This window comes from Epinephelus lanceolatus, chromosome 19 (genome assembly GCF_041903045.1).
Source record: "Epinephelus lanceolatus isolate andai-2023 chromosome 19, ASM4190304v1, whole genome shotgun sequence".
Classification (NCBI taxonomy): Eukaryota; Metazoa; Chordata; class Actinopteri; order Perciformes; family Serranidae; genus Epinephelus; species Epinephelus lanceolatus.
Window position 1 is genome coordinate 10323531 of NC_135752.1, and position 26061 is coordinate 10349591.

The 26061-nt window shown below is 40.5% G+C and overlaps 1 protein-coding gene across 21 annotated transcripts in view; it reads left to right on the forward strand.

The window, feature by feature from the left end:
- The window catches only part of fcho2 (FCH and mu domain containing endocytic adaptor 2), a 58296-nt gene that overhangs the window by 13702 nt on the left and 18533 nt on the right, over nt 1–26061 (forward strand). For all 21 annotated transcript variants that reach the window (XM_078162196.1, XM_078162199.1, XM_033646445.2 and 18 more), the window contains exons 3-14: nt 4161–4235; nt 4341–4482; nt 7452–7604; nt 7848–7952; nt 9069–9167; nt 17588–17684; nt 22033–22077; nt 22240–22309; nt 22421–22445; nt 22694–22750; nt 23832–23889; nt 24103–24278. In XM_078162196.1, the coding sequence (XP_078018322.1) occupies nt 4161–4235; nt 4341–4482; nt 7452–7604; nt 7848–7952; nt 9069–9167; nt 17588–17684; nt 22033–22077; nt 22240–22309; nt 22421–22445; nt 22694–22750; nt 23832–23889; nt 24103–24278 (1102 nt within the window). The remainder of the gene's footprint in view (nt 1–4160; nt 4236–4340; nt 4483–7451; nt 7605–7847; nt 7953–9068; nt 9168–17587; nt 17685–22032; nt 22078–22239; nt 22310–22420; nt 22446–22693; nt 22751–23831; nt 23890–24102; nt 24279–26061) is intronic.

Sequence of the window (26061 nt, forward strand, 5' to 3'; positions counted from 1 at the left end):
CATCGGCCCTAAAAAATCCATATCGGTCTATCCCTACTGTTTTGCATTGCTGGCCGCAGCACTCTCACTCAACTAGAACACGTCCAAAATTGTTTTCTCCATTAGTCACTTAGACACCAACACAGGTCCAAAATATGGTACACGCAAAAAACAAACAAACAAAAAAAAAAGAACGCAACAAATGTACCCTTTAATTCAATACATACAACACATTGATTAAACTGTTATACTGCATCTGGTTCTGTTATTCATGTCTTACCTGACATGAAAATGTAATAAAAATGTGCTTCCCGGCAGTTCCAGTTCCTTGTATTGTATCTTTAGTAACACCCAAATGTCTAACTGAGACTGCAGCTGAAATCCACACTGTATTTGCCTCATTGCAAACCATTTTGAACTACATGGGTTTGTTCAAACAAGGGCTGTAACTACTGTTTTTTCAGTATCAGTTAATCTTATGTTTTCTTTTCAGTCAATCAATTAATGATCAGTGAAACATCCAAAACCAAACATTTTTTTCAGATAAGTATGATATATGACAACAAGCAACTTATCCTCATACAAGAAGCTGAATCTTCAGAATGTTTACCTTTTTTTGCGATACTATTGCGTAAAAAAAGAATATCGAATATCAAACTCAAGTGTCAAATCAAGTATTTTTTTTATTTTAATGGAGGGTCTCCTCATTTATCAGGAAAATAAACAGTATTTGTAGTCGATGAGTTTAAAGTTGGGGCTAAAGGCAGATGTATGTGAGTGTGAATGTTGTGGAAACATAACCTCCTTGTGACAGAAGCTTAAACCTTAGCCCACCTGTAACCTGGCATTATGTTCCACACCCCCAGTGTCTGCAGCTTGATAATACCATAATAACAGCTTCTTTTCAAATTCTTCCCCCCTCCATAAAGCTTAGCTTCGCTCTGTTAGAGGTGTGTGTTTATAACCTGCCTCATGATAGATGGTCTACCACTGGAATTCAACAGTGGATTCCACTGCACTCAGTCACTCACTTTAACAGCCTAATCTGATGTGCTCAGTCGACTGTGTTCACTGAATGATATTTGGAAAGTCTTATTAATAATGAATGATTTTACACTAACAATAAGGCACAATCCAAAGGAAATAAGCTTCTTATCATTATGTCAAGATTTACTGAGAAAACCATGTACTTTTTGAAGATCTACCAAAATGAAAGTATTTGCAAGTGCACCACTTGTAAAACTTACCGTTACTGTTTAAACTGTTCAAACTCATTTTGTTGTAATAAATAATCTTTTAGCCTTCACTCTGCTTAAATATTAACAGTCTTTGCAGTTTGCTGGAAAATTATTGTTTATACTGTGTGAATGAATTAATCCATTATTCATGAAGGACACTGAAGTTCAGGTAGAGATGAATTTATTGTGTTTTACCATAATTGCTTATATTGCTTAGGGGTATTGTAATTCTAATCACACTGTGCCAATTTTTCAGACTGCATCTGGCTTTTCAGCTCACAGACGTTTCATGTTTTTTCCTCCTGTAAAAACTGCACGGTGGCTCCCTCTGGTGGAGAAAGAAGCTCTTTGCATTGTGTTAATATATTCCCAGCATTTTTGCTACTGTATTTTGTCAGCCAGGGCCCCCACTCCCAAAAGCATTTTTAGGCTAAAATGATATTAGCAATCTTTAAAAGGCACATACACACATCCCTCAAACCTCCTGTAGGGACTTTGTAACATTCATCTGTACTGAAGGATGGAAAGCTACCAGCACACTGCTGTGTCACTCTCAGTTCTTCTTTTATTCAAAGTGAATACGGCTGACCACATTTCGACCACAGATGACCTTCTCTGGTTGAAAAAGTGACTTGAAGACTAAAAATAATCTTAACCCAAAGTTCACATACTAGAACACATACTTTCTGGATCTTTTAAGTGCATCTCACATGGTGTGTCCCAAATCCATACAACATTCTAACTCTGTACAGAATGGTAGCACTTAGTATACAATAAAACAACACACAAACTAACAAAAGATACAATACCTCCAGATCATCAGAATCCAACTGCAACTTTAGACTCTCAGTGCAAATTAAACTTCACAGACATAGGTCAGTGTTTTTCTTAAAGGGACAGTTCATCCAAAAATCTATGCATTTTTCCCTTTTAGTGCTGTTTATCAATCATGATTATTTTTGTGTGAGTTTTGTGCAAAATATTGGCTGCAGAGATGTCTGCCTTCTCTCGATTAAAATGGAATAGGTGGTACTCAGCTTGTGGTGCTCAAAGCACAAGAAAAAAAAATCTGAAAAACTCACAGTAAATCATGACCCATAACTCAAGATAATGCACAGACTTTGTTGTTAGCAGTTTCGTATAGTTTTTGAACTATTTTCTTTCTATCCAACTACACCCACCAAGTGTATCACAGCATAGAAGTGCAAGCACAAGCGTTTTGTCTATTCACAGATGCTTGTTTCCTTGTGCATGTTTATGCATGTGTAGGCCTATTTCTCAAGTAAGTCCCAAGTCTTTGCACTCAAGTCCCAAGTGCTGAACTTTAAGTTTCAAGTCCTAAACAAGTTATAACACGGCCTTCACCAAATGTTATGCCATTTTAACAATAGAGTAACAATGTATCGCATTTACAAAAAGCATGAATGCTTTTTGTAAATGTGTTTTTATTTTTTTTAAAACAAGTTTATTAAGACAAGTGCAACTGAACTTGGTCATTTAAAAAAAGTAGCGTTGACATTACACTTTCATAGCATAAAGTGCTATTAACCAGTACCACAACAGAATTAATTTTAAAACCATATCTTTTTCTCCCTGAATTTGTTAGACACCTTTTGTAATACTGTTTTTCCTTAAAAGTTATATTGTTTGTTGTTTCACGTTTTATATCTAAATAAAATGGAAAGATTAACTTTAATGTCAGTTGATGCAGGGAATTATAGGTAATTAATCGATTTGTGGCACACTATTTAAATGACATACTTGTTCATCATTGGGCTTGGGCAAAGGTATCAAGTATTTTCAAGTCACAAGGCTCTAGTCCAAGTGAACTTGCAAGTCATTGGTGTTTAAGTCCAAGTCAAGTCTTTTTTGAGTTTGTCGAGTCTAAAGTCATCAAATTTGTCACTGAAGTCTGACGTGTGTCACAACTCTAGACTCAACTTGTCATGTCATGTGACTCACGCCCACACCTTTGGAAACAAGTCAGAGTTCTTGTTAAGAGAAGCATGTCTCAATTTTGTTGCTTTGTGCAACTAATATAGAAGAAAACCTGTGAAGAAAAATATCTGTAAAATGTGTTTGTCTCTGCAGTGGACAGCACACACTTAAAACTTTTGTAAGTTCCAGTCTAGAAGTACCAACACTAAGAAGTTTTTTATGGCTTTACTGAAAGGCAGAGGTTACCCCTGGCACTTTACAACATGCTAAAGTATAAAAATAAACTGCCATTCTGGGCTCACACAAAGTTGTGGAAGTGGAAATGTAGCCTATAATGCATTTTCTAGCGTGTCCCATTCTGTGTGTTGTTGTGCTATGCTGGATGTTTGCCCGCATGTACCTGCGTGTGTTGATGATGGATGTGTGTGTGTGTGTGTGTGTGTGTGTGTGTGTGTCTGTGTCTGTGTGTGTGTGTGTGTCTGTGTGAGAGTGTGTGTACGTTTGTCCTGTTTCCCCCTGGCTGACCTTGCTCCTGTGACGTGACTGCAGAGAGAGGCTGGCTAAATGAGACATGCATAATTCAGGCTTTCACTATAACACTGCCGCAGTTTTTTTTGTCTTTTATACTTCTGTCACTTTGCTGCAGAATGAAGGGATAGAAAGGGAAATTGAGAGAAGCAGGGGATTCAAACACTAGCTTTTACACTCTGTCCGCTCTGACATGAGGTTTATGAACAAATCACAAGCCAGACCACACTTATTTGCCCACACACAGCGCATGTGGTCAGACATTTATGTTGCTAGTTCTAAGTGGGTGTTTTTTGCTGGGATCTTCTCTTGTTTAGTGACATGCACTATTTGGACCATAACCTAGTTGCAAATACTTTGTAAAAACTTTGTCATACTGTACATTAAAAGGGTTTTAATGGTAGAATTATTCTATTATTGACATATGATACTGATAATTTGGGGTTAATTTGTGTGTGTATTTCTGCTCTGTCCTAGGAGTACGATTGAAGAGGCCTATGCCAGGTCTATGACCAAACTTGCCAAGTCAGCTGGCAACTTTTCTCAGCTCGGGTGAGTGTTAACAGCTTTCTAGTTTTCTGAAGGAAAGACCAGTATGAATTTGTGTAAAGAGGTCTTGCCATGTTCTAGCCTCTGAAGTGTCTTTTTTTATCCAAGGACTTTTGCACCAGTGTGGGATGTGTTTAAGACCTCAACAGAGAAGCTCGCCAGCTGTCACATGGAGCTAGTGAGGAAACTCCAGGAACTTATAAAAGAGGTTCAGAAGTATGTGGAAGAGCAGGCCAAAGCACACAAAAAGGTGAGGAAACCGTAGTCTTAAATATTAAATGTTGTCTGAAAGAGTTATTTAGGCTCTTTGGAAGTGGGGTTGTGTGAGGTACTTATCCATAGTCAGTGTGTTACATTTGGTAGATGTCAGTCAGCATGCCCCCAGTTTGGAGAAGCAGGCTTGAGTCTAACACGGACAGTAAGCAATGTACTAAGCAATGACAGGGGCAGGGACAAAACAGATTTTAGCCACCTGGAAAAACCTGTATCAGCTTAAGCGTTCACTATATTGAGAATTTGAAGGTTGACACCCAGCTATAATCAAAGTGCACACGTCTTTCACTCGTTCCCTTGAACAGTTGAACAGCAGATGCAGTAGTTTGCTTCTTCAGTGTTGCCACAGGTTTGTCTTGAGGACTTGAGGAAAGTTTAAAATCGGTTTAAATAAAGACCTATTCTTACGTGTTTATTTTCCATTATGAATTGTTTTGAAGTCTAGTTATTGTCTCAAGAGTGAAAGAAGTTGACAGTATGGGCTAGATGTCAATTAGGAGTGGGCAATATGGCCAGAATCCTCTATCACTTAAAATGTTATTTTATATCACGATAACAGTATTCATCACAATACGGTAATTGTTCTGTAAATTCAATCATTGAATTATGGTTATATAACTATTTCCGTACTTCTTTACACTTGATTATTTACTTCTTTATTTAAAACTTCCATTTAAACAAAAACAAATAAACAAAAAACAACAACAGCCTCAAATGAGACAGTACTTGAGTTAAAAACAAATACTCAAGCAAAACTACAATTCTTTAAAAATGGAAGCTTCAAGTTCCTTGACACACCAAGCCGACTGTTGGTCATCGGTCAGTGTCTGGCTATTGGTGAGCGTCTGTTGCCTAGTTGTTGTTGATGTCATTGACGTCTGAGCCTGTCAGTGAGAGAAATCCCTCAGATTGGCAGTTCAACTCAGTGCATGAGGACAGAAACAGAAGTGAGGGGAGCAAAAAAAAAGACTGAAGTCATAAGGGCATGAGAGCAAAACAAACTTATGTAAGATCAGATTATTTTTTTTAGCCATGGAGCGCTTTAGCAGAAACAGTTTGTAATTGTTTGTGTTATCATGTGCTAGTGCGCAGTAAATATAATTTGTTCTTCCAACAGTGGGTTGTATTGCTCATGTGCTAACTGGCCAATTAACATCTTGAATCGTAGGATGGTAAAGGCATGACCTGCCCTACTTTCCCTCTCGTAGACTAGCACTCTTTGCTTTTGTTGGTTGGATTGATTAGGTTTGGGCAAGATGAGGGAGATTGGTTAGGTTTTTTTTTTTTTTTTTTTTTTTTTTTTTTTTTAAAGATATTTTTTCGGGTATTTTCAAGCTTTTAATCGATAGGACAGATGAGCATGAAGGGGGGAGAGAGAGAGGGAGTGACATGCAGCAAAGGACAACAGGCTGGAGTCGAACCCGGGCCGCTGCGGCAACAGCCTTGTACATGGGGCGCCTGCTCTACCACTAAGCCACTGGTGCCCCGAGATTGGTTAGGTTTAGGGTAAGAATGTCAGGCTAAGCCAATCAGAAGCATACTAAGGCAGAGAAGGGTGGGTCACATCTTCGCGATCCAAGGAAAGGCTTCACCTGCTTGTATGCAGAGTTATTCCCTCTCACGCAGGCACACAACATACGTGCTAGTTAGCTGTTGTCTCTGTGGTGTGTTCAAATGCAACTTTTTGGCCAAGACACAGATACCATGAGGCGATGCATCAGTTAGCCATCATTGCCACTAATTCTTTGATGTCTCTTCGATGTGTCTGGACCATATGGTTCTGAGGACAGTAATTTTAGTGTTGCAGGTGTCTGTATTTACAACTTCACTCTCCTTCTCCATGTCTGCCAAAATCCTTTACCTTGCGACATTGCGAGAATTGCGAGAATCTCAAGAATCATGAGATTTTGTGAGAATCTTGTGAACCCTGATTTGTTACATAGCCTGCCCTGAACAGCTCCCTCAGTAGAGACAGTATTGCCGAATCTCCACAACTCTTCACAAGAAAAGGAAATAGTTTAAAAGTTGATTCCATCCTGAGAAAATGTAGCGTGCAGTGTTCTATTCTTTTTTTTTTACACCTCACTCCTCTGTCTCTCCTCTGAGCTGAGACACACCATCAGCTCATATCTCATGCATGAAGCCACAGAACACAAAGTAAAATAGGAGCTCAGAATCAGTGGAGTTATGTTTGTGCTTTCAGCATGACAAAAAGGCTGTCACAGTGTCTCTCCGTCACTTCCCTCCACTCCCTGTTCCTCTCCGCTTTGTGTTTCTTGGCTAACTTGCAGATACAGTGCGTACTGTAGTGAAGTGGTGTGAATAACACAAAATAAACACTCTTCTTGGAGCTGTTGCTCAGAATGTGTACATAATGTAGGATTTAACCTTTTTGTGCTTACACCAGTGATGTTAACATTATACTATAAATGTGTCAAAATTAGTAACAATGCGGGTTCAGTGATGATGATGAGTAAAACAAACGAGCACACTTACTCTGTGGCCACTGCTGTTACCTCTTGATGTTTTTTCTTTTATGTCCTTCAAGTAAGTCAACGTGAAGAGCTATACAGATGGAATGAATGTGGTCTATTAAGAACAAATGGAGAGTTTTATACATATTTTAACAGCCACTATGTCGCTTTAACTGCTTCCTGCTGTGCTGTGCAACAATCCCGTGTCACATACTGGAGAATCAAAGTGAGGGACTACTATAGTGTTTTACTAGAGCAATAAAGGACCTCTGTCTACACTGAAATTGTGTCTGTTATTTCATCATTAAGTCATAGTAAATAAGGGGATTCCGTGACAAGTGCTGGCTGTGTATTATTTCAAACTATTCAAGAATCAACTCTATGGTTAATAGAGCAATAGGTGACATTTGCACATATTTTTCCACCTGTTGTGTTAGCTGAGTTATTCTACAAGACTTTTGTGTGTTGTCAGACAAAAGAGGAAGTGGCGTCCACCCTTGAGGCCGTGCAGAACATCCAGACAACCTCTCAGGCCCTGCAGAAGTCCAAGGAGATCTACAATGCCAAAACTGTGGAGCAGGAGCGCCTCCGCAAAGAAGGGGCCACCCAGAGAGATGTGGACAAGGTGGGAGGTCACACTCGCTCGTACACACACCCACACAGTCATGGTATGGTAATAAGGCATGATGAAGTGCCTCAACACTCCCATCTATACAGAAACTTTAACCCCAAAAGTTTCTCGCCTTCAGATGTGAAGTGGAGCTTGGTTTCCTTGCTGATTTGTCAGTTGATGTGGGAAAACAGAACGCCATTGTGTGTAGCCCATAAAGTGATGATAGCCATTTATCTGTCTGTTTATATTTTGCAGGCTGGAGTGAAAGCCAAAAAAGCCACAGAGACCTACAAGTCATATGTGGAGAAATATGCGACAGCTAAGTCAGAGTTTGAACAGAAGATGGCAGAGACTGCGCAGGTATTGTGGCGACTTCTTTTCTCTCTTCTGTGTGGATGTGCTTTAATGAAATATGTGCTCACCAACTCTGTCTAGTGTCTGTCTCTGTGGTATGCAACACTTTCATTGTGTAATCCGTCAGTCCCCCGTGTGTGTGTGTGTGTGTGTGTGTGTGTGTGTGTGTGTGTGTGTTCCCTGTTTCGTGCCCTGTATCATCTCCAGATTGTGTTTTTTCCTCTGTAACGGAATCGTTGTGGAAAGCCCTGATTGGAGCCATCTGAAAGCCTGATTAGATAAACTCCAAATTAAAATCAGATCAACAGAGTTTGGCCTCCATATCCTCCTGTACCGCAGCAGCTCCGCCACCAGAAATGGTTCCAGTTAGCTTGAGCTTTTTTTTGTTTTCCCCCTAGAGAAAGCGGCGTTGCAGCCCCGCTTCCTCGGGATCACAGTCTACGGCTCATCTCAAACACAGCACATGTGGACATGAGTTATAAACACTGAACACATGTGCTCTCTGACATCACTGGGGCTCCTACATGTGTGTTCCCTTTGTCTGAGTGTGTCTGTGGGTGGGTGGGTGTGTCTGTGTGTGAGCGTATGCTAGCTGTTATCATGGTGAATGACAAAAGTTTTATTTGTGTGCATGTCTCTGTAGTGTAGATGCAGAGGTAAGTGGTCTTTATCTGCGTGTTTGTGGTTATATCTTCCTCTCCATCTTCACTTTGATTTTCCAGTTTATGATTATTTATACTCATTCTCCTTGGTTTGCCCCAGAAGCCCAGAGTCAGACTCAAATGGAAGTAAATACTAGCATTTAAAGTTGTGATCTACACCATACTACTGCTCAAAGCCAAAATGAACCCCTGTCAATGTATCTCACGAGCAGAAACATTTTGTGGGAGGAACTATATGTGTGTGTGTGAGCGCCATAGACCACCCAAACAGACACACAGGAAGTGGCTGGGACAGAATAAGGAAGTTAACTTTCCTTGGCCATATTTTGTCCCTAACTTTTGTTTTCATGTCTGTTTTAATGACACTGACGTCACCATGCAGATTTGTTGGCATGCAGTTGATTTCAAGTGATTTGTTGCACATCGCCGTACCATAACTGCCCCTCGCCCTGTGTTCCAGAAATTCCAAGACATTGAAGAGAACCACATTCTCCACATGAAGGAGATCATCCAGTCGTACTCGCAGTCTGTCGACGAAACACACATCCAAATCGGAGAGGTGAGTGTGTACACATGCACACACATACATCCTCTGAAACATTCCTGTGGGTGGAGTAGGTGTCTTGTTGACCTGAGGCTCCGCTCATTGGGTTCACTGTGTGTCATATCAATTAGTGTCGTCTTTGATCTCGCTAATCGTTTAACTGAGACCCAGGAAATGGTCCATTCAGCCTTTTATGCCAAGCAATTAAAAAGTGATCAAAACTCCCTCTCAGCGTATCTAAAACACCTCCAGAAGTCCAAACACTTGCCAAATACTGTGTCTGATTGTTAAAAGCGCTGCGCAGGCTTGTTTGTTTCAGGGATTGTGTGTTTAGGTTTGAGAAAATAGCATCAAGTTCGATCAAGTCCAATTGTGAAGACTTTCAAACATCATTCACAATGATATTAATCAGTATTTAACGTTACCCAGAGATTTCTTTTCATTTATTTATTCAGCAATCATACTTACCAGCACCACACAGAATAACTCAAGATTAACTACAATCTGCTGCTCTCTTCACATTAATCTGAAGTTGCTCTCTCCTGACGCTGCTGCAGTTCTCTTATTACCCATAGAGGGCGACACAGCTCCACCAAGAGCATCCCAGTCCAGCCTGCAGCTCGTGCGGCAAGTTGGAAAGAATGTGGAGCGACAGGCTACCGCAGGTTATTCAGCCCCACTGTTCCTGCTTCTGAGCGGGAGATGGGCAGTGCTGCTGCCTGTTGCTGAGCCAAATTAAAATACTGCCTGAAGACAAGTGGTCAGCCTTTCCAAGCCAGAAAAACCAAAGCAGTCTAAGAAATGGTGATGGGGTGATAAAAACTCTTCAAACCAGGTTGTGAGGAACCATGGGAATATTCTTGTCACATATGGGAGAGGCGAGAGGGAGATGGAGAGAGAGGAAGGAGGGAGAGAGCAGGGCGAAGGAGGCTGGGACCAGTTTTATCACTGCAACATTGTGCTTAGTCACTGAGCCCACAGGCATTTATGCTGACAAACAAACACAGAGACCAAATCATACATCTGCATATACTTGCATTTAAAATATAGAATATTGTGAGAGCTATTTTAGTTAGATGTTCTCACACACACACACACACACACACACACACTATGAAACACAAAGTGAAGACATACAGCCCTTATGCTGTGTTTTGGGAGGTCTTTTATTAACATTGCTGCTTCCATTTATTTAAGCCTTTATTTTCTTTTGAATATTGACCTCCAAAACACAGTTATTATTATTGCATTTTGTTCAGCCAATGTCTTAATAGTATATTACATCCAAAGTTGGGTATTATACCCAAAATCTTTTAATGGCATATGGTGAAAACCCACACCCACAGTAAAGTCAATTTACAAATGTATCAGATGTGTTCAGATAACTGATGCATAGAGTAGAGTTGCAACACTAGAGATAAGGAAAGTAAACAAAACCTACCCATATGGTGATTAAATATGATATGTGTGCTAAGAGAGGGCGGATAAGTAAGTAAGTAAACAAGTGCATTACAATTATCAAAGGAGGTCACTGAACTATTATCACTTACATGCACGTTACAGTATACACTGGCTCAAATATCGTTCAGTGTTCCTCTTAAAAAGCCTAAATTCCTTTTAGTAGTGCATATTAGACGAAGTTGTTTAGCTTCTAAAGGAACACTTAACCTCCCAAATGACCATTTGTATATTAATCACTCACCACATGTTAGGCTGAATTCATATAGAAAACTTTGTTTTTCTCATGTGTCTCTTGTAAAGGAAGAATCATCAAACGTTGGAAATTCTTGATGAATTGAAGTCACTGGGGTCCACCTTTAACAACAGCAAAACCATATCAAAACATCTGTTTACAAACTCTGACACAACTTGTACAGTATAATCCACGTGTCATTTATCCAGTCATATGCTCATAGTTCCCAAACAGGCAGCCTTGTCCGACAGGGAACTGAACTGAAAGTGAAACTCATCTCTGCTCTCTTTATTTTTCCTTTCTGAACACAGGAGCTGCTGGTCTACCGCTGCCTCAATCAGTTACTTTTTTGTCTTATCATGTGGCATTGATGAATCCAACCTAACCCTTTTAAAACACCAATGTCACACAATAACACAAACAAAGTAACTGATTTAGGCAGTGGTAGACCAACAGCTCCTGTGCTCAGACAGGTAAAATTACTACTTTTGTCAATGGAGTCTGGCTTTGAAGAGAGTATAGAAAAGTTTCACTTTCAGTTCAGTTCCCTGTCGGAAAATGCTGTCTATTTGGAAAGTACTGAGCATACGACTGTATAAATGACATTGGATGATACAATTTAAGCTAAATCTCATGTGCTCCATCAAATTGGAAAAATAAATGTTAAATGTGTTGGATATATTATTTTTCCTTGCTGACACTAACTTACTGTGAGCTCCTGGAAAAATATCAAGTAGCTTTGATATTACTTAAAGGAGAATTCTACCATGATTTCTGTCTGTTTGCAGGTCTTGTGGAGGTCTGCTAAATATGTAGGGGGAAAAAAATGTTGCTGTAGAGGAAATTCTGGTTAACTGACTCAAATGATGTCATGTGAAGCAGTGTCAGTGTGGAGTTGTGAGCTTACCAGACCTCTTTAGCCTGCTCCTCATCTCTGCTGAATTTCTGAATTAACTGTCAGTAGAGGTAATCATTGAGAGATTTGAATTGAGGGTAATGTAGATGCCAGGTTTGACACTGAAGAAGAATATGGGGAATGAAAGAGGCCATATCTTTGATTCTGATTTTTTTAACTGTCCCCAGTGAGGACCACAATGCTATAGAAGGCCAATTCTAAATTGGTGTAGTTCTCTTTCAAAACAGTCAGAGATGTCTTTGAATGCTCTTAAAGGGATAGTTCTGACTGAAGTGTGGTTGTATGAGGGACTTATCCATAGCCAGTGCATTCCACACAGATATCAGTCTACACATCCCCAGTTTGGTGAAGTAGGTTGTAGCACAGACACAAAAGCTAAGCAATATACCACTGTGGAAAGGTCGGTAACATTACATATTTTGGCCATCTAAAAAAAGTCCCACCTCAGAAATTCTGTATCAGTTTAAGTGTACACTATATTTAGAATATTTTCACCGCTTTACCTTGCCGTCAGACTAGAGTTTCTTACATGGAACTGAAGCTGATATATCACTCGCTCCAATGCCAGACTCAATTCAGAAAAACAGTAATGTAACATCACTGAGCACAGGAGCTGCTGGTCTACCGCTGCCTTCATCAGTTAGTTTGTTTGTGTTATTGTGTGACTTTGGCATTTAAAAGGTTCAGATCAGATTCACCAAAGTCACACATAACACTGACTATGTGATCAAGGAAGCAGTAGTAGTAGCAAGCGAGAGTTAATATTGACCAGAGCATAGATGGGAAATCGAAGCCATTAAGGCTTCCCCATCAGAGAGGGCTGTCTGTGGCAAGGTAAAGCAGCAGAAATATTCTACACCTAAACTGTTATTGCTGTCAATGATGACAGGAGGCCCCAGGGTAGACCTAGAACACGCTGGAGGGATTACATATCTTGTTTGGCCTGGGAACGCCTTGGGGTCCCCCAGGATGAGCTGGAAAGCGTTGCTGGGGAGAGGGATGTCTGGGGTGCTTTGCTCGGCCTGCTGCCCCTGTGACCTGGCCCCAGATAAGCAGATGAAGATGGATGGATGGATGGATGGATGGATAGATAGGTGGCTAAAATATGTTTTGCTGCTGCCCCCATCCACAGTAGCACATTGCTTAGCTTCAGTGGCGGTACTTCTGCCTGCTTCTCCAAACTAGGGGCATGCTGACCGGTATCTACTGTATGTCATACACTGACTATGGATAAGTACCTCATACAACCCCACTTCAATAAATCCAAATTATTTCCTTAAAATTTATTATGCAATCCATCACTAATCTGCAATTCATTAGTCACTCTTCTTTAATAAAACATCAAATATATATGATTTCAGCAATGCAGATATTACTATCTCAAAGATATCCACCATTGTAATATCTGTTATTGCCCCTTACGTGGTACAGAGGGGAAAACCTTTTGCCCATTGTTTGAAAGAAACTAGACAGCTGCAGTACTTCCAGTTTGGCTGGTCATCATTGGATAAGACCAGCAGTGCTTCTTGGTGGGAAGTTGCTGAGGGACAATGTCCTTGTAGCTGCACAAGCAACCTCTAATGGATGGTCAAAGCGCCTGCAAAGAGGCCTGCACATCTGGGCTAGCACAGCATGAATCTGTGTGCGTGTGTGTTACACCCCCAGCGAAGCTCCCCGCTGGCAGGTGAAAAGGAACAGCTTAGGACATGTGTATCTATTTATCAGAGGAGACATGGCCGTCTACACTCTCACCGGGTAAAACAGTGGAGTTAGTAGTAGTGACTTTGACTGTTGTACAACAGAATTACTTTCTCAATAGTGGAGTCCAGTGTTGGAGCTGCTGTCAGTCCAGGGGTATCAAACAACCAGAGACAAGTGATTGCAGGGAAGTGCAGTGCATGAAACCAAAGCAAAGGGGACCTGTAACCGAAGGTGTCACTAAAATCAAGAAGTAATCATGTCAACGTTGCAAGATTTTTCAGACATGGCTCAGCCAGTATCAGCTCAGTGGGCATGAAGGGTAAGAGGGTTAGAACGGATGAGAGGGAGAAGTGTAGGAAAAAGGAAAATACCATATGTAGATCTTTTAAGTTTAAATGTGTGTAGAAAAAAGTGCAGTGTTGCTCTGAAGTTTTAAAGGGACACTTCACCCCAAAATACAAGAAAAAATTTCCATTGTTTCTCTTGTGTGAAGTGGTATTTATCAGTCTAAATTGTTTTAGTGTGAGTTGCAGAGTGTGGGAGATGTCTGCCTCTTCTTAAAGGAGCTATATGTAGGAAATCTAAAGCAAATAGTCATAAAATCATCCTAATATGTCACAGAGACAAAGGAATAATGTTCATATAACATACTGATCTCACCGACAACAATAGTACAGCCAGAATATTCGCATTTAAAAAACATTTTTGCAGTCTGCAAATCATGTTTATGTTTTGAATTTGTGTTTTGGCCTGTTGCGCCACCCACCGCCGTCTACCAGTCACACAGTCAGTAGAGTCTCAGCATCAGTTACAGTTACGACTGAGCTACAGCAGCACAGCAAGCAGCATTAGCAGTGTACCAGTACATAGCATTAGCAGCTGGCTCCTCCTCAGCTGCATCCCGGCAGCAGCGTTAGCAGCAGAGAAGCCGGACTTGCTCGAACGGTCCGCTGGAAAACCGAAGATCAAGGATGCGGCGACGCAGCCCTGCCACGGCAGCCGCCCATGGGCAAACATATCAGTCTCCAGCATGCCGCTGTCCAGCAACCTCGCATCTGTAGATATAATGGACACATATAATGGAACTAGATTGCATTCGGCTTGTAGTGCTCAAAGTGCCAAAAAAATACATTTGAGAAACTCAACAGTAATGTCTCTTTCCAGAAATCATGACCTGTTTACTTAAGATAATCTAAAGACCTTGTTGTAAGCAGTTTCATTCAGGAACTATTTTCTCTCTACAAACTGCACCTGCTCACCGAATCACTGCACAGAAACATGTGTGACTCTACTCATAGACGAGTGGCTTGTGCTTGAGACATTGCAAGATGTTAGCGTTGGCTTTTGTAAACACTAATTGACATAATTCATCATTTTTTAATGTTTTATAAACCAAACTACTAATTGATTTCTAGAGAATATAATCAACAGATTAGTCAACAATGAAAATAATTGTTACTTGCGGCTCTAGTGTAGTTCAGTAGAAAGAAAAAAGTTCCTGCTCACAACAAGGTCTGTGGATTATCTTGACTAACCGGGTCATGATTTCTTGAAAGAGACATCGCTGTTGAGTTTTTCAAATAAGTTTTTTTGGCACTTTGAGCATCACAAGTCGAGTACCATCTAGTTTCATTATATCAGAGAGAAGGCAGACATCTCTACGGTCGATATCTCCAACACTCACACCAAAACATAAATGATAAATAGCACTGCTGCTAAGAGGAAAAATATGGATGTTGATTTTGAGGTGAACTGTCCCTTTAAAATCACATAAGGCCAGGTGTGTCTGTTGGGTTTGCGTGCTGTGTTTGTTTTTATAAGTGAGCATGTGAGTGTGTAGGGATCCCTTGAAGGCAGATGCATGTTTGAGCGTGTGGTCAAGACGAGGTGTGTATTTGTGTGTGTGCGCGCGCATGTGTGTGTGCAAGCATGTGTGTGAGAGGCGAGCGGGGCACGCAGGTTGATGACATTGCTGCCCTCCGTCATGGCAGCAGTACCTGACAGATCGCGTGTGCTGCACTGAGCATACTTCCTCACCACGGCAGCCCCTCACCCACATCACCCTCCCTCCCCAACATCCTCTCCTGCCAGGGCACAGAAGGCTAATGCACTCCACCTCACCACAGGGGCCCGGGGGGCAGACACATATGTGTGTGTTTGCGTGTGTGTTTGTTTGATAGTGGAGCCACTCTACGCTTACAGTATCACGCACATCTAAATGGTTTGGTGAGATGGCACAGTCAGCCGCTGTTCTTCATCCCCATGCCTATACATCGCTTTCACTTCCCCCTCAGTGAGCACACAAGCACACATGCACATCCAAAACAAACAAGCAAACAAACACTATCCTTCCTCTGATACTGCCCAAAGGGCTTCAGCAGACCACGGTGCCAACAACAATGATTCAACCTGACACAATAGAATCACAGTAAAGTACAGTACGTCTCCACAGGCCAATTACCAAAAAAAAATGTTATAAATACCAACAAAAGGCAAAGCAGTGTGAGTTACACTGAAGAACTAACAGCAACAGACTGCATCTGTCTCCCGTCCTAAAACAAACACTCAACACGTGATACTGATGCTTGCTTGTATGGTATGACATAACTGAAAACATAGAGGGCTTTAACAATCACTGAACAATACATTTAACATTAGCTTATTGAACACTGACTTATCTGACTGCATTTCCTCCAACTAAAGATAATCATTTCTCATATATAATAAGTGAATATATATTGGTATGTACAATGAAAACTAATGCAAGTGGGGAGACAGTACCTGACAATAGATAAAAATGGTTAATTGATGTTACAAAGTTTTTTTTATTTTATTTTCACCTCACCAACATAGAGGTAAATTAAATGAGAATGTTTCACTTCAGTCCGTGCGGCAAACCGCAATCTAATATGGCTGCACTGCCAGTACTAGGATATGTCGTTAATCTCACTTGGTTAAACAGCTCTATTTGTCGAGTACTGGCAGTCATTAAATGTTCTGTAAGAGAATTGGACCACAGTAAAAGGCCAAAAATCAACCTTTTCATTAATTGATTGCAGTGAATATAAATAATGAATAACTCAAACAATTCACTGTGTAAATTCTAAACCCCAGCACTGGATGAATCCAAAAGTCTGTTGCGGTTAAACTTAATTTAACTATGTGCTTTCTTCAACAACTCTCTTAAAGGGATAGTTTGGATTTTTTTTTGAAGTGGGGTTGTATGAGGTACTTAGCCATAGTCAGTGCATTACATAGAGTAGATGTTGGTTAGCACGCCCCCAGTTTGGAGAGGCAGACAGGAGTGTACTGACATGGAAGCTAAGCAGTGAAGTGCTGTGTGTGGGGGCCAGCAACAAAATAGTTTTTAGCCACCTAAACAAACCAATATCAGTGTAAGAGTATGCTGTATTTTTTTACCACGTTGACTTGCCGTCAGACAGCCCTGCTTGGGACCCATTAATGGCTTCAGGTTCTCATTTGTGCTCTTGTTGAAGCAACCAGACTCCATTCACAAAAAAACAGTAATTTTAGCTTGCTGAATAAGAGAGCTGGTGGTCCATGGCTGCCTCAATCAGTTAATTTCTTTCTGTTATTGTGTGACTTTAAGTGAATCTTAACTAACACTTTTAAACACCAAAGTCACTTAATAACACAAACTAACTGATCGAGGTAGATAGACCAGCAGCTCCTGTCGTCAGTGATGTTAAATGACTGTTTTTGTCAATGCAGTCTGGCTTTAAAGAGAGCGATGTAATGGCTTCAGTGTCCCGTTGCAAATTATTGTCTGAAGGTAAGGTAAAGTGGTGGAAATATTTTAAATATACCATACACTTGAGCTGGTATAAACTTTTTAGGTTGGACTTTTTTAGGTGGCTCCAATACGTTTTGATGCGCCCCCCCCCCCCCCCCCCCCCCCCCCCTAAGCAGTACATTGCTTAGCTTCCGTGCTTGTACATCTGCCTGCTTCTCCAAACTGGGGTCGTAGTGATTAACATCTATTGTGTGTAATACAATTAGGTAGGTACCTCATACAACCCCGCTTCAAAAGATCCAAACTATCCCTTTAAATTCCAAGTGCAGGCAACTGTCAGTAATTGTGGTTTCTTGTTTTGGATTTTGTAGCTCCACAACGAATTTGTGAGGAACATCGAGAACACCTCAGTGGAGAGCTTAATACACAAACTGGCCGAGAGCAAAGGAACGGGCAAGGAGAGACCAGGTAAGCCACCATGTTTGTTGTAGTAATAAATGTTTGTCAGTGTCTGTGTTGTGCGTAAATAAATGAATGGTCTGGGGTGCGGGCCTTCTGCCTGTTCCTGCCAAGTGGGGAGGGTAGGGGTGTATAGAGAGGGGCAATTAGAACTAAGAGAGGGCCATCAGAGTCAATCATAGTAATCTGCTGTAAAGGTAGGCAGGCTTGGCATTCCAGTAAGCATGTGACACACAGGGGGCTTTGCAGTGCTCGCAGACTAAGCAGGCAGAACCAACCTTTTCAGGAGGTCAGAGCTCAACAATGACTCTTGTGTAAACTTTGCCATGCCACAATAATCAAGGGAATACTCCTCAGACTCCTTCGGCTCTACCCCCTCACCTCCCTCTTTTTCACACACACATACACACACAACTCATTCATTGATAGTTACTCTTGCTGTTATTGTAGATGCTCTGAAGCTTCATTTTTTTATACTGTCAACTATTTTGCTTTTACTGTTATTAATCATTGGTTAAAATCAAATACATGTGTGAAGAGTTTAAAGCTCCGTCTTAAATATCCAATTACTTTACCAGTCCCTGTACTTGTACTACATTACGTCAGGTCACAGACACAAAGGGTTCACCTCCACTGTGTTTGTGTGTACACAAATGGTGATCCCTGTGTCCAGACGCTGCGTCCGAGGAGTGGTGGCCTTCATTTGTTTGGACAGCAGAATTAATTGAGGCTAAAAAAACGGTCAGAAAATTCCTCTTGTATCAAGCTGTTCATTAGGGATTGCGCAGCAGCCCCAGCCCTGTCAGAAAAATAACCTGTCTGTCCCCTGATTAAATAGCTGAACGGATGGCCGGTCCAGTGCCTTTAGAGAGAGAGAGGTTGAATAAACTTTCTATTGCGGAAACAATCCCGAAGTGACACGCTGCGAGGCAGGGGGGTTCGGAGTGTTCAGCGATATCCAGCTGAGCTGTCAACTGGCGGTGGGCCAGACACGCAAACCCCCTCCGCCCCTCTCCCACTCCCAGTGCCATGTGAAGCATATGCAATTTAAAAAACCATTCTCTGCTCATGCGTGACTGCATGCTTCCCTCACAGAGAGTAGAAAGAAAAGAAACATCTTCCCCTGTATAAACAAAGTCGTCTGTCTGTTTAGGAGATGTTTAAACAGTTCCTAATGTCTGCCCAGATTTAGGTAATATTCATGTGTCTGGTGTTTAGACTTTTTTTGCAGTTGGTGTGCATAAATATTGTCAGATGCAATCGCAGGATGCTTGCGGCAAAGAGTTCATGCTCTGCCTGGGCCTTACGTAGATCCACAGCATTTGTTAAACATCCCAGAGCTCGAATAAAAGAATGCAATGTGTAATTTTCCAGTAATTTCCCCCTTTCTGGGTCCTTTTTCATTACTTTTGTTTGACAATATCTGCAACTGATGCATTTCATAAAAGATGATGTCAAATGAGATAATTATCACGAGCTTCCTCTCCGGGGAAAGACACACCTCACGAGTTAAAATATTCTCACCTGTTTTATTTCAGCGCAGTGACCGAATGGGGACGATGACATTACCGTCTCTCTCACTTCCTCCCATGAGAGAAAGTTCTTGAATGAGCATGCCAATTTTGTTTTGATTGGCAGGGAATTCTCTTCTCGCACACACACAAACAGTCGTTCGTGCCGTCGCTGTGTGTTCGCCGGCGGTGAAGAGGCCTGATATTGCACAGTAGAGTAGATCGGTCATTGGTGTACTTTATCCACTTCACTTGGCGTGATGCATGCCTCTCGTGACTCGCCGCTTCCCTGCGCTTCACTCAGCGTTGCACACGCCAAACAATGCGTCAATTCTGCTCGCGACTGGCATCCTCTGGGGAGAGCGCGTTGGACTGCTGCTACTGTATACATTCTGAGTTAAAATATCATTAGCTTTGTTGTTTTCAGGTCAAGGCATGTTAGTGTATCGGAAATATTGCCAGAGGGTCCTGCCCCATCTCTCTCTCTCTCTCTCTCTCTCTCCGCTCATCTTGCAAGCTATTAAGCTTTCTAGTTATATGCAGTGTATCTGTGTCTATCTGGTCTGAGAGCAGACTGCATGTCTTCCAGGTCATCACTTTCAGGAGAAGTAGGCGTGTAAGAATGCAAGAATAAGTGTGAATAAGTGTGTCTTGAAATACATAGTTAAACATATGGATTATATAGACTAAATGATTTCAGTTTGTTTCATTATGAACCCAAGGTGTCGCTCTTTCTAATACAGAACAACATCACACAACACCAAGAGCCCAGCCTCCCAGATTTCTCTGATTGACGTGCACACTCATTGCATGCCCTGCCTCTGGTTTTCCTTCAGCTTTCAGTGTGGGTGTGTTTGTGTGAGCATGTGTACGTTCAAGCACCGTCCCTTTCAAAAGCCTCCATAAATGTTTCCGGAGGCACACTTGAAGCGTGACAATCCAAGCGCAGAGCCCCAGAGATAAATGTGTATAATTGATGAGCATTAAATTAAGTGTAAACGCTGTTGTTTTTCGCTCTTTTCTCATCATTTGAATGATGGATCTAAATAACCAAAAGCAATGTTATTTTTTGTGAAGATAGATCCATGGCTGGTTGTGCTCAGAGTGATACTGTGCCTGTTGGCTGGAAAAGATACGACAATTTGTTAGTTCAATCTATTGATCAAGGTTGTCATGGTCATCTCAGTGGCTCTGTGTGTTAGTGTGTGTTTGATTATGCTTGTTTGTTTCATACACGGAGTGTTCTTTTTTTCTGGCTTTTTTTTTTTCTTTCTTTGCATGCCAGAGAGAGAAGGGCATCTCTTAAGTCCCAGAGCACATTTGTGCCGTGTGGCTTTAAACACTTCACTGCATGTGATCTTGGACTTGTTTGTCTTATTGTAATAGGGTTAGTGACTTTGCGTGTCCAGTGTGGGAGGTTTAGTTTCATCTTAGTTAAGTCTTCATACCTGCTGTTTGCTGTGAGCACCGAGGCTCCTGTTGTGTATAGAATTGGTTCATAATTGTGGTAGTGTTGTCAAAAATATTGATTTATCAATACATATTGATTCTGAATATTTGAACCAATGTCAATAATCTGGTACTTGTTGTGCTTTTTAAATCTCTTATTGTTAATGTTATTATTCCAATTCTTTTCACTAATTTTCCAGAATTATTCAATAGTCAGTACAGCACAATCTGTATAAAATGGAACAAATCATATCTAATTATTCATTCCCTTACTCACTGCCCTCACTCAGCTTAGGTCATGAAGCACATATAGACAAACCAAAAGAAAAAAAAGGATGACTAAAAAAAGTAATAATAAATGAGAAACAAATGAGTAAATAAAAGTTAAAGAATACCAGTAAATAATAAAATGTACCAACAACAGTAGAAATGCAATTTTGCAGTTTTCAGCAGGTCAGTGTATTCTATAGAAGGGTCCCAGATTTCCTGGAACTTTTTAAATCAAGCCCATGAGAGAGAACCTGAGTTTCTCAAGTTTTATATTGTATAGAACTTCCTTAATACAGTGTATAGTGTGGAGAGGGAGAAATGTGCCTCTCTTTGGGTAGAATTAAACACCTGGCCCATAAGGTTTTGAAGGCCAGGGCACAGTGCGTTGTGACAGAGAGGCTGGCATCAGGTGGAGCGCCAAAGATCGCAGGTAAAGAGTTGGGGCCAATGACCACATTATAAATCTGGCTTATAGTTTCAAAAATATTTGATCAAAATGTTATTAACTTGGCATTAATATAGTGCACTCTGTTGGATTAGTTAATGTGTGACTGGCACATATGTCATTGTTAATGTTTACTACAGTCATTCTTCTGTTGTCTGCTACTGACCTAGGAAAGAAAAGTCATTATCATGTTATAGCCTTGTTATATTTATCATTTAATACAAATTTCAAATTGTTTGCCTTTAATGTCAGTTTTTCCTGGTGGTATTGAAAATTGTCTCCAACGTTGATATTTTTCGAGGTATTGCATCAAAGTTAGAAATCTCAGAATCGTGATGTCCCAGGTGGGGTTTTGTATGTGTCTCTGTGAGGACGACTCTGTGCTGTAGAGTAGTGCTTTGCGGCCCCAGAAGCGAGTGTCACATCTCAGTGAGGGCCACCAGACACACAGTTGACTCTGCTATTGACCCTGTCTGCCCTCTGGGACCAGCCCTTGCCCTGTTTGTATACACACTCTGTATGGCACGGCAGACTGCATGTTGTGTATTTGCCAAAGTGTGTTTGTGGTGTGTGTATCTGTGTGTGTGACTATTGCGTGATGTACATTCACAGCATTCACAGCAGTGGGTCATTGACCCTTTCCGTGCCAAATGAACCTAAAAGATTTTTTTTGTCTCATTAGGACCCATTGAGTTTGAGGAGTGCAATGCAGCTATTGCTACTGAAGGTAAGTTTGCAAAAGTAAAATATTAGATTTTAAGAAATACACTGTGAGTTGTGTTTCACTTAAGATCTGAATGTTTAAAGCAAGTTAAAACTTAGATACTTGGATCAAGAACAGATTTCATTGTTAATCCATGGTTAAAAAATGCTTTGTTTTTGTATTAAGGTGCCAAACCCAGAAAGAGAAAGCCATTTGGCATCCCAGGTCGCAGGAAAGACAAAGACACAGACTCCACGTGAGTGAAGACTTGTGTATCTTTGTCCACCAACACATTTTATAATATTTTTTCCGTCATGTGAAATTTGTTAAGACTGTCTCATCATGATGTGACTATTTTGTCTTCCAGGGAGTCGACAGAAGTGGAAGCAGCTGTGAGTATAAGTCTCACCAAAAAACAAATGGTTATTCTTTAACTGTGTTGACATGTCTGCTGATATTTCAGCTTTTGTGTTATTTTGATTTCAGACAGGAGGAGGTGAAAAAGATCCTTGCTCATTACATTCTCTGACGCACTCTCTCTCTCTCTCTCTCTGTTCCCTCCCTCCTGTTTGTTTTGTAGATTGAATCATTCATTCATTCAGTCAGTCATTCATTCATTTCTCTCTGTTTGTGCTTGTAGAACACTGCCAATGGTGCTCCCCCTGGATACTATGGGGCCATAGACATCCAGAATGCTGTAAGCAAGCTAATACACACACAAACACACACACACACACACACATACAAAACTAAATATTCATATCTAATTGGGGTTTTTTTTATAAATCACAATAAGCGAATATATTTTATAAACACAGAAATCTAAAAAAAAATAGGGGCTCTTTTTTTTATTTTGGCTGTCCTATATTATTACATATATATTACATGTGCCTTAAAAACAAAATGCCATAAATAAAAATGGAACTTTCTTTCTACTGATAAACTACACAATGTACCAGTTGATGCACTGGTTAACTTTGATGGCAATAAGAAAGATTTAGATTAGAATAAGAGAAAAAAACAACTTAATTTACTAAATTTACACTAAGTTGGAAAGATCTGACTTTGTCAAAATTTAGTGTCAAAGTGAAATTAATATGTAAAGAGAAAAAAATGGTTGAAACCATAGCAGGTACTACTGAAGTGTTGAATTATTTGTCCTTTTCTGAATTGTGTAATATTACACATATTGAGTAATTTACAGCAGTTTGAAAGAGTTTCTTGCCTAAACTTTGAATGATAATGTCAGTTTAAATGATTTTGAGTTTATCAACATTTGTGTTCATAGTTAACAACTAAATAGATGAAGAATTTACATTAATAAAGTAGAACTATGTCTATATTTGATTTTACATAATGAAAAAATTAAATAGAATATAAAAAATATACATATTTTTGTATGAACATGCAACCATACATTCATACAGTTACATACAACCATGCAAATATATTGAGTGCCATAAATAAAAAAAGTATACAACAGAAGAGCCCCCAAAGCTATTTTCAGTTCTGTACTGTACAGTCTTATTGCTGTAGGCTGGGTTGCTGCTTTCAGCGTGTTTGTTCTTCACCTGATGTGTTAATTTGTAAAGAAGATCTTTTTAACAATAAGGTGTGCAAAATTGTAAGAGCTGATAAATACAATTATTATTTAGTTGCTTTGAATTTATTCATAAAGAATGCGCATTCAATACATTTACTTTAAAAAAGAAGTTTGTGTTAGTCGAACAGTGCAACAAAGTATGATTTTAAAAATGATTTCTGTTTTTATTTTGTAGAACGTTCCCCAAGTCGATGCTGAGGGCTTCTGTATCAGGCCGGAAGCAAATGAAAACGATATCCTTCTCATTTGTCTTGATGCTGCTCACACTCTGACGCTCAGTCCAGCTATTAACACATCAGAGATCTGTTACTATTTGTGTTTCTGTTCACACCCGTCAGCAGCCTGCAGCCTGAGGCCTGGGCTAAATAAAAACGAACTATACATGATTTCTCTCTTTGTTTTTTTTGTTCTGTTATCATTGTCTCCTTAACTTATTTTTTGCCTACATGCCAAAGAGAATTCCTTCTATTCGTCCAGCGACTCAGAGGATGAAGATGAGCCCAGGAAGTTCCACGTAGAAATCAAGCCCGTTAAGCCAAACAATGGCACGCATCAGAACCAAGCCACCATCGACGAGCTCAAAGCCTCCATTGGAAACATCATCCTGTCACCAACGACCTCGGTAAGTCTTCACAACAAACTAAAAACACACAAATACTGAAAATCCCAAACACAAACCTGTTGCTGTCCTGCTCTGCTGCAGTAGGAGTCTGCTCTGCCTCTGCAACACTAGAGGGCAACAGGAGAATATCTAACCTCTGGTGGGGAACATTTAACCGTGCTATTGTAGATGCTGTTAGTCTCTCTTCTTTGGAGCTTATTTAATTTACATTGGAAAGGCATGTGTATTATATCTAATTTATTTCACACACTGGATTGGCTGCTGGTTCACTGAGGTTCCTGTTTGCACACATTTCATGGTTTGTCTTTACTTTGAAATCAGTTTTATGTTAAACAGCCTTTGGATATTTTTTTTCTTTTTTTTTTTTTTTAAGAAAGAAATATCAAGAACTCAAAAACAATAATTTCTGAGTTAAGAAGCTGATGTTGTTGGCCTTTACTGCGAACTCACACACATGCACACTGCCCTCCTTGTAGCCACTTTAGGGAATGCTTTGCAGCAGTGGCCGGCAGACTACACACACGCACGCATGCACACACACACAGCACAGTCTGATCCGTGACCTCAGTCATGGAGCCCTTCATTCAGCTCCTTCTTCCTCACCATCACTCAATCTCTGAATCACTCTCCGCTGCTCTATGAAAATAGCCACTGCCATTAAAATTTAAAACCACTACTGCTTGTGTGCAAACATGCACCGTGTGTGCACTGAGCTGTTGTTGTTGTTAATGTTGTTGTGGAGCGGCTGAAAGGGCACGCTCAGTGTTGTGAAGGGGGTCTAGTGGGTTTCACCCGCCGCACTCCCGGGCTGCACATTAAACGAATGTCACGGCATCTTTTTCGCAGCTCCAGCTCTCTCCCTCAGCCTCTCCCTCCACTCTGACCACTGTTCACCTCCCTGTTTGTGTTGTACCTCACTCTTTTTTCCTCCTTTCTTTGTTTGCTTTCACTCTTTTGGTTTTATTGGAGCCCACTTGTTCTAGACAGGACTCTGTTGTGGTTATTTATGAATACTTTATGGGGTTAGTTGCAGAGTTTTAACAAATGTTTTTCTTGTTTGTTTTTTTTTTATCTTCGTCTTTCTTTCCACCCTCAGAATAACTGATAAATATAAGTAACAAGTTTATAGAGGATGTTTTTCTAGGATGTTTTTTTTTCTCCTAGTTAATGTAACACAATTCAGGAGGAACAATGTTCTCTTTAAACCTTTGACTTTGTTCATTGCAGTTTGGTTTTGGTTGTTGTCGAGACTCAAACCCACAATTACTTTCTCATCCTAAAAGTACAAAAAAAAAAAAAAAACACAGACCACTGTTTTTCCGATTTGCATTTAAATACCAGAATAGTCATTAGATCACATTTGCCTTCCTCTCTGTCTGCTCAGATTTCTGATTCGCACCCTTTTCATTATTTCATATTCACAGAAAAGTTCTGGATAAAAGTTAAAACATACATCCGACATGATGACGAACGTTGCATCATCTGGTGTGAATTATTGAGAGATGTTTCTTCTCTTTTTTTTCCTCAGTGCTCATTTTTCTGTCTTTTTCATTTCTCCTCCTGTTTGGTTCCCCCTCTGCGGTGTTCCTTTTATTGAAATAGCAATGGAAGTCGTGTGTGTGTGGCCAGCAAGAGCCGTAATTGAACCCATTTGCCGCTTAGCGCCTGTGGGACTAAACCCTGGCCTCACAGCTCTACGGTGGTTAAACGCTTTTGCTATGTTCCTTAAACCCCATTTTGTTTCTTTTTCTCCCCTCCTCCCTTGACACCACACCCCACCCCC